A 15,412-nucleotide genomic window follows, 5' to 3' on the forward strand; every position below is an offset into this window, starting at 1 on the left:
ATCTAATGGCAGAAGATAGTCCCATCATGCTGACAGTGTCGCCATCACTGATGATCCAAACCAACCGTTTGATTCTTATAAGATGTTTTTAGAATGGGCTACTGGTATTGTCAGTATTGCATTCCATTTCTAGAGTGCCAATCCAATAAAACATATCAAATCAAAGATATGAACTATTTGTGTAAACCTGTACAATAGATTATTATTAATCAATATTGTATTAATGAGATGTAACTAAAGTAGACCTACACTTTCTCCATCCAATATTTATCTTTGAGGGGGAAAACTGTGTAATAACCCAGAACTGTACTGTAGTCATAAATAAAATCAAACTTTATTTGTCACATGCGTCGAATACAACATGTGTAGAGCTTACCGTGAAATGCATATTTACAAGCTCTTTTAACCAACAGTGCAGTTCAAGAAAAAGTTAAGAAAATATTTACCAAAGTAACACAATAAAATAACAATAAGAGGCTATATATAGGGGGTACCGGTACTGAGTCAGTTTGCAGGGGTACAGGTTAGTTAAGGTAATTTGTACATGTGACTATGCAGAGAGATGAAAACCAGACTGTAGTATATTATTATGTAAATGATGAGAATATTCTATAACCAGGTCTTATAACAACGTGAACATCAGATAACAGGACAACCAATGAAACGTCGCCAGAAAGGTGGTATCAAACCCAGCTTGTCCAATTACAGTCTCGCAAATATCTTGTCCAACCTCGTAGCACCTAGCAAGGTAACCTGCTTCAGCAACACTGTGTAACTTAGCTCATCACACAGCACGATATTATTTTCAATTCAGTGCCGTTTAGCACCATTTCAAACTTGATTCTGTCGTATTTGTTCGCATCAATCAACAGAAGTAGTCTTCATAAGGTACGTTTGATATTTTATTTCATATAATACTGGGACTTTTCATCCAACATTAGCTAGCTAACGTTACGCGGCGTCTTGATGCCAGTGTTCAGCATCACCCAGCAACAGACAGGTTTTCTTACCATCGTGCAACGTTAACCACGATTTCGAGTGACATTAGCTACAGATGTCCGTTTCTGCAGAAACAATACATTTAATTCACATTTATGCCACTATTTTATGACTGTTGTGCTGTCTAGTATTTTGAAGGTAACAAAATGTCTGCTTTCGTTGCCAGGTTCATTCATCAACAAAATCACGGCGAGGATGACTGACACTGAGATAGAGGGTCCGGGGAGACACAGGAACGGGGATGTGCTCGCAGAATCGGCGACAAAAAGAGATGATGTGTTTGATGAAACGTACAAAGAGAAAGAAGGTCCTAAACCTTCAATGAGAATCGTGTGGAAAAATATCATATTGATGACTTTATTGCACATTGGAGCCGTGTACGGCATCTCCCTCGTCCCATCTGCTCATGTTTTGACCTGGGCTTGGTGTAAGTATGATAAAGCTAACCCACTTGTTATTTCAAATGAACTGAGTTTTACATTCAAATTGTTTTGATGGCGTAGTTAATTTTCACATCTGATTGGGCCCCCAGCACAGCTGGATTCGCCAGTCTTCAGTGCTGCGTACCGCCATCTCCCTGCCTCTTTCTCTCTCCCCTGCTGGTGGACACGGATGGTTGTCGTTTCTCTGCAACTGTAATGCTATAATAACCAGACATGTAGAAAGTTCTAGAAACAATGGTTATTATGCATTCATGGAAAAGTCCTAACCACATATGATTATTGTATTCCGAAGATAAGCTCCAAATGAATGATTCTATGGAAAAGAGACATTCTAATGTGACCCTACGTGTATATTATTAGTATTATTCACTATCGCTCCTTTATATCCTGTTATGGAATAGCAGACCTTTTTTCTGGATTAGATGGCAAACAAATGAATTAATGTTTTAGGAAAAACAGAGAGTACAGGACCCATTCTTGATCTCTGCCACCTGAGGCTATGTATGTTTATGGTCATGTTTCCTCTGTTTACCTTGCAAATGATTCTGCACGAGGAGCTGTTGTCACCTGTCCATTAAATAGATTTTGTTCCTCTATCTTCCTTGTTCTCTCTCTTTCCACACAGCTGTGTTTTGCTTTTTAACAAGTGCTTTAGGAGTGACTGCGGGGGCTCACCGGCTATGGAGCCACAGGTCCTACAAGGCCTCGTTACCTCTCAGAATCTTTCTTGCCACTGCCAACTCCATGGCCTTTCAGGTAAAACATGTCTTTCCCACTTCACCTTTTATTTAACCGGGTTGAACATCGGAAGACAGACAGTAGCGGTATAAACACAAAACATCTTCATTTGTTATGATGAACAAACTTTCCCAAAGTATCATTCTGTTAGCCTGGTCAAGCAGACGGTTGCATGCACTCAGAATGTGAGCTATCGTGAGATCAGGCTGTAATGTAGAATGTTCATTCAAATTATGCTAATTTACAGTGCCTTCGGGAAATATTCAGATCCCTTGACTTTATCCACATTTTGTTTCGTTACAGCCATACTCTAAAATTGATTAAATATATTTTTTTTTAATCCTCAGCAATTTACACACAATGCCCCATAATGACAAAGCGAAAACAGGTTTTGAGACATTTTTGCAAATGTATTAAAAAAAAAACGTGTTTACATAAGTATTCAGACCCTTTGCTATGAGACTCGAAATTGAGCTCAGGTGCCTCCTGTTTCCATTGATCATCCTTGAGATGTTTCTACAACTTGAGTGGAGTCCACCTGTGGTCAATTAAATTGGACATGATTTGGAAAGACCCACACCTGTCTATATAAGGTCCCACAGTTGACAGTGAAAGAGAAAAAAACAAGCCATGAGGTTGAAGGAATTGTCCATATAGCTCCGAGACAGGATTGTGTCATGGCACAGATCTGGGGAAGGGTACCAAAAGATGTCTGCACCATTGAAAGTCCCCAAGAACACGGTGGCCTCCATCATTCTCAAATGGAAGAAGTTTGGAACCAACAAGACTCTACTTGGAGCTGGCTGCAGGGCCAAACTGAACAATCGGGGGAGAAGGGCCTTGGTCAGGGAGGTGACCAAGAACCCAATGGTCACTCTGACAGAGCTCCAGAGTTCCTCTGTGGAGAAGGGAGAACCTTCCAGAAGGACAACCATCTCTGCAGAACTCCACCAATCAGGCCTTTTATGGTAGAGTGGCCAGACAGAAGCCACTCTTCAGTAAAAGGCACATGACAGCCTTTTGTGCTGTTGTCTGTGCCCAATAATGTTTGTACCATGTTTTGTGCTTCTACCATGTTGTGTTGCTACCATGTTGTTGTCATGTTGTGTTGCTACCATGCTGTTTTATCATGTGTTGCTGCCTTGCTATGTTGTTGTCTTAGGTCTCTCTTTATGTAGTGTTGTGTCCTTTTGGTAGGCCATCATTGTAGATAAGAATTTGTTCTTAACTGACTTGCCTATTTAAATAAAGGTTAAATACAAAATAAAAACAGCCTGCTTGGAGTTTGCCAAAAGGAACCTGAAGACTCACACCATGAGAAACAAGAATCTCTGATGAAACCAAGATTAAACTCTTTGGCCTGAATAACGTCTGGAGGAAACCTGGAACCATCCCTACGGTGAAGCATGGTGGTGGCAGCATCATGTCTGGAGGAAACCTGGAACCATCCCTACGGTGAAGCATAGTGGTGGCAGCATCATGTCTGGAGGAAACCTGGAACCATCCCTATGGTGAAGCATAGTGGTGGCAGCATCATGTTGTTGGGATGTTTTTCAGCGGCAGGGACTGGGAGAAGAGTCAGGATCGAGGCAGAGATGAACGGAGCAAAGTACAGAGAGGTCCTTGATGAAAATCTGCTCCAGAGCGCTCAGGACCTCAGACTGCGGCGAACGTTCACCTTCCAACAGGACAACGACCCTAAGCACAGCCAAGACAACGCAGGAATGGCTTCGGGACAAGTCTCTGAATGTCCTTGAGTGGCCCAGCCAGAGCCTGGACTTGAACCCGATTGAACATCCCAGGAGAGACCTGAAAATAGCTGTGCCACGACATTCCCCCATCCAACCTGACGGGGCTTGAGAGGATCTGCAGAGAAGAATAGGAGAAACTTCCCAAATACAGGTGTGCCAAGCTTGTAGCATCATACCCAAGAAGATTCAAGGCTGTAATCGCTGCCAAAGGTGCTTCAATAAAGTACTGAGTAAAGGGTCTGAATACTTATGTAAATGTGATATTTCCATTGTTGTTTTTTCATACATTTGCAAAAATGTGTAAAATAAATAAAATGTTTTTGTGTGTAGATTGATTAGAATTATTTTTTAAATCAATTTTTGAATAATGCTGTAACAAAAGTTTGGAAAAAGTGAATGGGTCTGAATACTTTCCCAAGGCACTGTATACGTCACATGCAATGGGATGTATTTTTGTAATGTAATTTGAGTTGACAACACAGCAAAGATTGAAAGGTACACTGCCTGCTTTTATTTCCTGGATTGGTCTAGTTTGAAGATAACAAAGTTTAGGCCAATGTAGTAATTCCATGCAGAAGCGTTTGAAAATGAACAAATTCATTGGACCAGCGCCGCATTGCTGATTCTACAGGATTAGTGAGTAAAAATTACTGGAAGTGAATGTTAGCCATGAAAGTGGAGAATAAACACAATCGTAGTTCATTTCAGCTAACTACTCAGTAAACACAGAATAACTGTTCTGGTCATTTAAAAACGTTTTCCAAATGATCTACGTCCACTTTATTACTTGATGTCCCGACCGCTGGTCACGTTTTCAATGCTAATCCTGTAGAATCAGCAATGGCACCGGTCCAATAAATTTGTTTCTTTTCCAACGCTCTGCATGGAATTATTCCGCTGTCTTTACCAGTATATTAATGACCTAGGCATGGGTACACTCAAAATGGCTGCCAAGTCCACCCATTATGCCATCACGCCCATTCTGTGGATTCTATGTGTAAATATTTGTCTTTGTACCCCCCCACCCCATTACAGAATGACATCTTTGAATGGGCTCGGGACCACAGAGTTCACCACAAGTTTTCAGAGACCGATGCCGACCCCCACAACGCCGTCCGAGGGTTCTTCTTCGCCCACATCGGTTGGCTCCTGGTGCGTAAACACCCGGACGTCATTGAGAAGGGGAAGAAGCTGGAGCTCAGTGACTTGAAGGCTGACAAAGTTGTCATGTTCCAGAGGAAGTATGTATTCCTTCCTGATGATCAATTTAAACAGTATTTGTTGAATTTTCTCTTCCATAACTGTTTCTGTTCACTCCATAATCTGTGATGACACTCCCCACTAAACCCAGCCTATTCATAGTTAGATCATCAATATGACTCACAAGGTTTCAGAAGCCTCTTAACAATGGAGATCTGGAGCATCCATGACATCATGTTGTGTATTTGTAACTGAATAATGTGATCATCTGTCAAAGAAGAGGCTGCCAGCCGAGACTGTGTTACTGTGTTGGGTCCTGTAGAGAGAGAGACTGTTAGATTGACAGTCTATATGCTGTGTTGTGCCCTGTAGAGAGAGGTCTACCTGCTGTGTTTGGCCATGTACAGAGAGGTCTGTTAGACTGACAGTCTAGCTGCTGTGTTGGGTCCTGTACAGAGAGGTCTGTTAGACTGACAGTCTAGCTGCTGTGTTTGGTCCTGTACAGAGAGGTCTGTTATATTGACTGTTTGCTTGTTTATTCCATGTGTAACTCTGTGTTGTTGTGTGTCACACTGCTTTGCTTTATCTTGGCCAGGTTGCAGTAGAAAATGAGAACTTGTTCTCAACTAGCCTACCTGGTTAAATAAAGGTGAAATAAATAAATAGAGGTTGACTGTTTAATCGGCAGCGCCGACTTCAAGTTTTCATAACAATCGGTAATCGGCATTTTTGGACACCGATCATGGCTGATTATATTGCACTCCACGAGGAGACTGCGTGGCAGGCTGACCACCTGTTATGCGAGTGCAGGAAGGAGCCAAGGTAAGTTGCTAGCTAGCATTAAACATATCTTTATAAAAAACAATCAATCTTAACATAATAGCTCCCTGTGGCTCAGTTGGTAGAGCATGGTGTTTGCAATGGTGTTTGCAATGCCAGGGTTGTGGGTTCGATTCCCACGGGGGGCCACTATGGGGGGGAAAAAATTCTGAAATGAATTGAAATGTATGCATTCACTACTGTAAGTCGCTCTGGATAAGAGTGTCTGCTAAATGACTAAAATGTAAAAAGATTAAAATGTAATCACTAGTTAACTACACATGGTTGATGATATTACTAGTTTATCTAGCTTGTCCTGCGTTGCATATAATCAATGCAGTGCATGTTAATTTATCATTGAATCACAGCCTACTTCACCAAACTGGTGATGATTTAACAAGCGCATTCGCGAAAAAAGCACTGTCGTTGCACCACTGTACCTAACCATAAACATCAATGCCTTTCTTTAAAATCAATACACAAGTATATATTTTTAAACCTGCATATTTAGTTAATATTGCCTGCTAACATGAATTTATTTTAACTAGGGAAATTGTGTCACTTGCGTTCTGTGCAAGCAGAGTCAGGGTATATGCAGCAGTTTGGGCCGCCTTGCTCGTTGCAAACTGTGAAGATGTTTTCTTACTAACAAAGACCGTAATTAATTTGCCTGAATTTTACAAAATTATGACATAACATTAAAGGTTGTGCAATGTAACAGCAATATTTAGACTTAGGGATGCCACCCGTTAGATAAAATACGGAACGGTTCCGTATTTCACTGAAAGAATAAACGTTTTGTTTTTGAAATTAGTTTCCAGATTTGACCATATTAATGACCTAAGGCTCGTATTTCTGTGTGTTTATTATATTCTAATTAAGTCTATGATTTGATAGAGCAGTCTGACTGAGCGGTGGTGGGCAGCAGCAGGCTCATAAGCATTCATTCAAACAGCACTTTCCTGCGTTTGCCAGCAGCTCTTCGCTGTGCTTCAAGCATTGCGCTGTTTATGACTTCAAGCCTATCAACTCCCGAGATTGGGCTGGCAATACTATAGTGCCTATAAGAACATCCAATAGTCAAAGGTATATGAAATACAAGTCGTATTAGAGAGAAATAGTCCTCGAAGTCCTATAATAACTACAACCTAAAGCTTCTTAACTGGAAATATTGAAGACTCATGTTAAAAGGAACCACCAGCTTTCATAGGTTCTCATGTTCTGAGCAAGGCACTTAAACGTTAGCTTTTTTACATGGCACATTTTGCACTTTTACTTTCTTCTCCAATACTGTTTTTGCATTAGTTAAACCAAATTGAACATGTTTCATTATTTATTTGAGACTAAATAGATTTTATTTATGTATTATATTAAGTTAAAATAAAAGTGTTCAGTCAGTATTGTTGTAATTGTCATTATTACAAATATATATATATATAAATCGGCCGATTTAATCGGTACCAGCTTTTTTTGGCCCTCCAATAATCGGTATCGGCGTTGAAAAATCATAATCGGTCGATCTCTAGTCTGTAAGACTGACAGTCTATCTGCTGTGTTGGGTCCTGTACAGAGAGGTCTGTTGGACTGACAGTCTATCTGCACATATACATGGATATATACACACATGATAACATATGCACTATACACATGGATTTTGTATTGTAGATATGTGGTAGTGGAGTAGGGACCTGAGGGCACACACTTAGTGTGTTGTGAAATCTGTTATGAATGTATTGTGATGTTTTTAAAATTGTATAACTGCCTTAATGTTGCCGGACCACACGAAGAGTAGCTGCTGTTACACTGACAGTTTGAATAGACATGTATCTTCTGTGCTGCCTCCGTATGATGGGTATTACAAGATGTGATGGAGGATATGTCTCTGTACTCTGGTCTTCTCCACAGGTATTACAAGATGTCAGTGGTGCTGATGTGCTTCTCCATCCCCATGTTTGTTCCTTGGTGCCTGTGGGGAGAGAGCCTGTGGCTGGGCTACTTCGTACCAGGCCTGCTGAGATACACCCTGGTACTGAATGCTACCTGGCTGGTCAACAGTGCTGCCCACATGTGGGGCAACCGGCCCTACGACACCAACATCAACCCCAGAGAGAACAAGTTTGTCACCCTTAGTGCCATAGGTATGTTAGCTACCTCTTGCCATTTTAAAAGATCTTAAAACTTCATTAAGTCGCTCCTTTATAACATGTAGTTATATCGTAGATGACACTATACTGGGGCCTCCTGAGTGGCGCAGTGGTCTAAGGCACTGCTTCGCATTGCTAGCTGTGCTACTAGAGATTCTGGGTTCGAGTCCAGGCTCTGGGAGACCCATGGGGCGGCGCACAATTGGCCCAGCGTCGTCCGGGTTAGGGGAGGGTTTCCTCGGCCTGTGGGTGTTCACATCTTACAAGATATCTTGAATATTTTTTTCTGTGTAAATAATGGCCAATGGTTAGCCTAACTATGGTTTCCGGTCACTTTCAGGTGAAGGATTCCATAACTATCACCACACCTTCCCTTATGATTATGCATCAAGTGAGTTTGGCTGCAAACTGAACCTGACCACCTGTTTCATCGACTTGATGTGTTTCCTCGGCCTGGCAAAGGACCGCAAGAGAGTGTCCCCTGAAATAGTGCTGGCCCGGGCTCAGCGCACTGGGGACGGAAGCACCCGGAACCGGAGTGGCTAAGAGGTTTTCCCCAATCTCAAAAAAGCACCAAAACCAATGTAAAAAAAAAATATATAGAAAACTGACAAAAGTTTAGTTTGCAGTGTAATTTTGAGAGATGCTTCTCTATCTTGTAGCTACGTCACAGCTTCACTCTTCTCCTTTGTGAGCTATACATTTCCTAAAGACTTCTTAAAGATTCATGTTAGCTTTTAAAATAGGGACTTTTAATCACCTGATGTTTTACTGTTTCATTTCTTCTTCGCTGCAGCAAATAGTCTGTTGTGTGAAATGGTACAAATCTGTCTGTTGCCAAAGCTGGTATGCTGCCATTGGTCAAGCCTCCCTCAGTAGGCTGGAGGAGGTATTTCTGAGCTGTGAATGCTTCTTCTGCTGCAATGGTACGTTGATGTTGCATAGGCAATCAATCCAGAGTTTCTTAAACCGCAGTGAAGTATTAAAGGAGAGATTATAAAAATAAGGAAGCTTTTTAAACTTGTTGTTGTGACACCTTTAAATCTCCATCTTGAAGTGAAGCTGTCAGTTGTGTCCATAGCTTTCATGTAATGTGGGTCATGTAACCAAAACAGATACTTTTCTATTCTTAAAGTAACTGTCCAGTGAAAATCTCACTTTTAAAAGGTCATATTCTGTTTACTCATACCCAAATAATGTTGCGGACTCGTCCTATACTTACTTGTATTTGTGGCCAAAGCATAAATTGGAGGAAGAAAAATCACTTCAAAAATCCCACTTCAAACTTGTATCTCAAACAGACGGTTTAAAAAATGCTTGCTATTTCCTCATAGAGTATGATGTTCTGGCCAATCAGCGGCTTACTCACATTAATATGTATAATGACCGGTATATACGCCCACACCATTCCAACACAGAAAAGCTGCTTTTTAACAGACTTAATTAAAACATTTGTAAGGAAAACTATTTCACTCATATTGTAATTTATTACAAGTCATATTTCATAAAACTCTGGAAACAGTGGACAGTTACTTTAATACTCAATGATTACTGGATATTAATAAGGAATAGAGTCCTGAAACGTGGAAAACCATGTTCCATTTCATAGAGTATATGAGATTTATTAGGTTTCAGCTGACTTGGTTCTTATTCAACATTGTTACAGTTTACAGCAAAGTGTTTAAAGTATACATAAGGACTTACTTTATTGAGAGGGGTCGCAGTGGAACTGAATAAAGCACAGACATGACGGTACTGTCACAAAAAGAGATTAGAGATTTTATACTTCTTAGAAAACAAATTAAGAATATATGCTCCCCTCCCTAGATTTTCAACCAGGTTAGAGCTAAAATATATATATATATTTTATATATATATTTATTATATATATAATAATATATATTATATATATTATATTATATATATATTAGTAGTAAATAGTAGTAAATAGTAAAAAAATATTTTTGAATGTGCTGTTTCTTATAGAAGCAGGGCTGACTAACTAGGTGAGAATATTTTGGACGGTAGAGCAAGACATTTTTTAAAGCTAACTCCCTGCAATTGTACACATTTTGCCATGGGGCATTGATAAAAATGTGCCGTTTTAAAGCTAATTTCCCAGCTGGTAATCCAGCCATGAATATAAAACAGTTCTCTGCCATGGCCATTCTACCGTAGGCTGTGTGTACTTTGTACAAGCTATTTGTAGTCTACAGCACTTCTAATTGAATTGACAAAAAAACAACTCAATAAAAAATTATTTCGTTGATAAAAGTAAACTAGTAAAAGGTGAATGTAAAATGTAGTTGTTAGGATTATGGCCATAAAATGAACTTCTGAATCCCTGAAGAGGGACCTGCAGTATTTATTTTTACCTTGGCAAGTAAGTTAAGAACAAATTCTTATTTTCAATGACAGCCTAGGAACAGTGGGTTAAATGCCTTGTTCAGGGGCAGAACAACAGATTTTTGCTTTGTCAGGTCAGGGATTTGATCTTGCAACCTTTCAGTTACTGACCAAACGCTCTAACCGCTATGCTACCTGCTGGTTACTGGCCCAACGCTCTAACCGCTATGCTACCTGCTGGTTACTTGCCCAACGCTCTAACCACTAGGCTACCTGCTGGTTACTGGCCCAACGCTCTAACCACTAGGCTACCTGCTGGTTACTGGCCCAACGCTCTAACCACTAGGTTACCTGCTGGTTACTGGCCCAACGCTCTAACCACTAGGTTACCTGCTGGTTACTGGCCCAACGCTCTAACCGCCTAGCTACCTGCTGGTTACTGGTCCAACGCTCTAACCACTAGGCTACCTGCTGGTTACTGGCCCAACGCTCTAACCACTAGGTTACCTGCTGGTTACTGGTCCAACGCTCTAACCACTATGCTACCTGCTGGTTACTGGTCCAACGCTCTAACCACTAGGCTACCTGCTGGTTACTGGCCCAACGCTCTAACCACTAGGTTACCTGCTGGTTACTGGTCCAACGCTCTAACCACTAGGCTACCTGCTGGTTACTGGTCCAACGCTCTAACCACTAGGCTACCTGCTGGTTACTGGTCCAACGCTCTAACCACTAGGCTACCTGCTGGTTACTGGTCCAACGCTCTAACCACTAGGCTACCTGCTGGTTACTGGTCCAACGCTCTAACCACTAGGCTACCTGCTGGTTACTGGTCCAACGCTCTAACCACTAGGCTACCAGCTGGTTACTGGTCCAACGCTCTAACCACTAGGCTACCAGCTGGTTACTGGTCCAACGCTCTAACCACTAGGCTACCTGCTGGTTACTGGTCCAACGCTCTAACCACTAGGTTACCTGCTGGTTACTGGCCCAACGCTCTAACCACTAGGCTACCTGCTGGTTACTGGTCCAACGCTCTAACCACTAGGCTACCTGCTGGTTCCTGGCCCAACGCTCTAACCACTAGGCTACCTGCTGTTTACTGGCCCAACGCTCTAACCACTAGGCTACCTGCTGTTTACTGGTCCAACGCTCTAACCACTAGGCTACCTGCTGTTTACTGGTCCAACGCTCTAACCACTAGGCTACCTCCTGGTTACTGGTCCAACGCTCTAACCACTAGGCTACCTGCTGTTTACTGGTCCAACGCTCTAACCACTAGGCTACCTGCTGGTTACTGGTCCAACGCTCTAACCACTAGGCTACCTGCTGGTTACTGGTCCAACGCTCTAACCACTAGGCTACCTGCCCCAGTATCCCCAGTATCATAATATTTAACTTATTGATAACACGGTTATATAAGGAGTTAATCCACATTTAGTTTAAAACATTCACCAACTACTATACGGTACATTTCTTCCATACCTTCCTCTGCCATAACATGAAAATGTCAGTTGATTTTCTCGTAATATTTGATAATAAATCTAACTGCCAAAATAATAATGCTTGAGTAAATGAGGGATGCAAAGTGTATTGAAGCAGGTGCTTCCAAACAGGTGTGGTTTCCTGAGTTAATTAAGCAATTAACATCCCATTATGCTTAGGGTCATGCATAAAAATGCTGGGCAGGCCATTATTATGGCTACCATGGCTATGTCCCCATAGGATGACAATGCCCCATCCACAGGGCAAGAGTGGTTTGATGAGCATGAAAACGATGTAAACCATATACCATGGCCGTCTCAGTCAACAGATCTCAACCCAATTGAACACTTATGGGAGATTCTGGAGCGGCGCCTGATGCAGCGTTTTACACCACCGCCAACAAAACACCAACTGGTGGAATTTCTCCTGGAATAATGGTGTCGCATCCCTCCAACAGAGTTCCAGACACTTGTAGACTCTATGCCAAGGTGAAGCTGTTCTGGCTCGTGGTGGTGTTTTATTTTGTTAGTTACCTCTATGTACCCATAATGTGCCATTGGTTGGACATGTCTAGTGCAGCCATACCATAGGCTCATTATTAGCCCCTTGTAGCTGGATAATGCTGTTTAGCAAGCTACTTAGGTCATAAGATTGTACAAGATTTAAAAAAACGTTTTCAGACATTTAGCAGATGCTCCTATCCAGAGCAACTTACAGGAGCAATTAGGGTTAAGTGCCTTGTTCAAGGGCACATCGGCATATATCCCCCCCCCCCGCCTAGTCAACTCTGGGATTCGAACCAGTGACCTTTTGGTTACTGGGCCAACGCTTAAAAGTGTGGTCTTTGTCATAACCTAAACAACTGCCCTGATCTCCTTGACACTAGCTAAATAAAGTCAGTTAGTTGTTACCTGAGACAGTCGTATAGCATGTAAAAGATAACATTAACACGGAGGCATTCTTGGTGATGTGTTTTCCTCAGTAAGGTAGTAACACATGCAGTAGGCCCAGGTGTTATTTGGTCAATAGAAGATCCAGGGTCCTTTGGATGTTCTACAGAGGCTCAGATTGTGACTTAGGAGATTGTTCAATAGGGGAGTTACTTTTCATTCAACTTGAAAGATTCTGTTTGTATGTTAACTTGACAATGTTCTGTATGCATAAATCGTGTACTTTTTGCCATTGTGGTTTTCATTTACTGAAAGAAAATTGCATGAAAATGTATTGCTTTTAGTACTTTTTTCCTTTGGCAGTTGCACAGGACTTCTAAAATTAATTATTTATTTGAGCACCTTTTTAAATGATTTTAAAGGTCCAATGCAGCTATTTCTATCTCAATATCTGGCATTTCTGGGTAACAATTAAGTACCTTACTGTGATTGTTTTCAATTAAAATGGTCAAAAAGAAAAAACAAAAATAGCTTTGTAGCAAAGAGCAATTTCTCAAGCAAATGTTTAGCTAAGACTGTCTGGAAGTGGCTCTGAGTGGGGAGGGGAAACTGAAAACTAGCTGTTATTGGCAGAGAGGTTTGGAACTCTCTTTCTTATTGGTCTATTAACAAATTTACTACATGGTGATGTCACCATGTAAGGCCAAAACTCCCTCTCACCAAAACAGGCTGGAATTTCAGGCAGTCTTTTCAAACAGCTCTTACACTAAAAGGAAATTATCATAATTTTCACAATTTCACAGTATTATTCCAACCTTATAGTGTGGAAATATATATGTAAAATACAGTAAATCACATTGTTGACTGTACTGGACCTTTAAAAAGATTGAGTCAGGATACTCTACTACTGCCTAATGCCTTATGACTACTTCAATCCATTCCTGATCATTTCTGTGTTCACATCCCATTTAGTTTAGTTAAAAACAGCCAAAGTGAAAGGCCGAAATGACATGTACCACAATGCAGATCTAAGTGTTTTAGTTCCATCAGATATGAATGAATTGGTGGTTTACTGTATTTAATGTACTTTAGTGGACAATGGCCGAATCCGATAGACGTGCCAACCTGAAGGAGGTACAGAGACAGGACATGGCATCTGCATGGAACTTTTGAATAAAAAGGGGCTTTAATGTTAGCCTGGTCCCAGTTCCGGATCGGATTGTGCTGTATATTTAAACAGCTGTAGGAGTTGGCTATACAGCACACATTGATCTGGGAACAGGATACTTTAATGTGAAAAGCTAGTGAGAGCTAATCGTAGAGTTACTGAACTCCAAATTATTACAACAAGTCATTCAAATACTTCTCTTGCTGTATTATTCAACGATCCCAAAATAAATATTGTTAATTCTGTCATGTTGAGGGAAGCAAAACTGTTATCATCCTTATGTTCTGGTATATGTAACGTGAAATATATTCTGAAGTAAAATTCAGAGATATTTTCAATAAATGTATAATTAAATTAATTGTTGTTGCTCTACTGTTTGCAGTGCAGTTATTTTCCCAGTATTCTTGAAATGCCTTAGCAACAGTCTGACACATTTTGCGAGGAATGTTGTAATGCACTGTAAACAGAAGATTTTCTACAGGTGGGAAATATACTGTGTTGAAGATACTGTATGTTCCTGTATTTAAATGCCACATTGATATGAATTAATATATTGTTCAAATGCCCAGTCAAATAAAAATACACTGTACCTTTTGTCTAATCTGTAAGTAAAGTTGTAAATATTATATAATAATCCCAATAATAACAGATTTGATAATAAGCCAAAGCACAATCAACACTTCAAAGATGAGGGGAAATTAACTGAGTCATGTATTCACCAGTGCTCACTGTTTCAAAACCTTTTGCAACAGAAAAGGAGAACAAACGTTTCTTATTGGGCAAGTTACGGTGGATCAGTGGTTCCGTACCCCTTCACACATTCAACCTCCAGCTGTACCCCCTCTAGCACCAGGGTCAGCACACTCTCAAATGTTGTTTTTTGCCATTGTAAGCCTGCCACACACACACTATACGATACATTTGTGTTTGAGTGTGAGTTTTTGTCACAACCCGGCTCGTGGGAAGTGACAAAGAGCTCTTATAGGACCAGGGCACAAATAATAATAATCAATAATTTTGCTCTTTATTTAACCATACATTTAAAACCTTATTTGTTCATTGGAAATTGTGAATAACTCACCACAGGTTAATGAGAAGGGTGTGCTTGAAAGGATACACATAACTCTGCAATGTTGGGTTGTATTGGAGAGAGTCTCAGTCTTAAATCATTTTCCACACACAGTCTGTGCCTGTATTTAGTTTTCATGCTAGTGAGGGCCGAGAACCCACTCTCACATAGGTACATGGTTGCAAAGGGTATCCGTGTCTTAACAGCATGATTTGCCAAGGCAGGATACTTTGAGCACAGCCCAATCAAGAAATATTGGCAGTAGCTTCTGATTAAATACCTAAAACTTCTTCGGGATCGGTGTCCCTTCCATGGGACGGTTGAGCTAACGTAGGCTAATGCGATTAGCATGAGGTTGTA

At 40.8% G+C, this 15,412-nt stretch overlaps 1 protein-coding gene across 1 annotated transcript; it reads left to right on the forward strand.

The window, feature by feature from the left end:
* The first annotated feature begins 719 nt into the window (after positions 1 to 719).
* Positions 720 to 14,572, forward strand: LOC106597856 (acyl-CoA desaturase). Its single transcript, XM_045701078.2, has 6 exons — positions 720 to 888; positions 1,166 to 1,426; positions 2,068 to 2,198; positions 4,967 to 5,172; positions 7,856 to 8,088; positions 8,435 to 14,572. The coding sequence occupies exons 2-6, from the start codon at positions 1,195 to 1,197 to the stop codon at positions 8,638 to 8,640; spliced, it is 1,008 nt and encodes a 335-aa protein (XP_045557034.1). The 5' UTR covers positions 720 to 888; positions 1,166 to 1,194; the 3' UTR covers positions 8,641 to 14,572.
* Positions 14,573 to 15,412: the final 840 nt, after the last annotated feature.

This window comes from Salmo salar, chromosome 18 (genome assembly GCF_965601325.2).
Source record: "Salmo salar chromosome 18, fSalSal1, whole genome shotgun sequence".
Classification (NCBI taxonomy): Eukaryota; Metazoa; Chordata; class Actinopteri; order Salmoniformes; family Salmonidae; genus Salmo; species Salmo salar.

What these genes read in the sequence shown, in the direction of transcription:
- LOC106597856 (XM_045701078.2), top strand. Translation starts at nt 1,195, where the DNA reads ATGACTGACACTGAGATAGAGGGTCCGGGGAGACACAGGAACGGGGAT. An exon ending in TGTTTTGACCTGGGCTTGGT is followed by an intron (nt 1,427 to 2,067) that starts GTAAGTATGATA and finishes CTTTCCACACAG; the next exon opens with CTGTGTTTTGCTTTTTAACA. An exon ending in CCAACTCCATGGCCTTTCAG is followed by an intron (nt 2,199 to 4,966) that starts GTAAAACATGTC and finishes ACCCCATTACAG; the next exon opens with AATGACATCTTTGAATGGGC.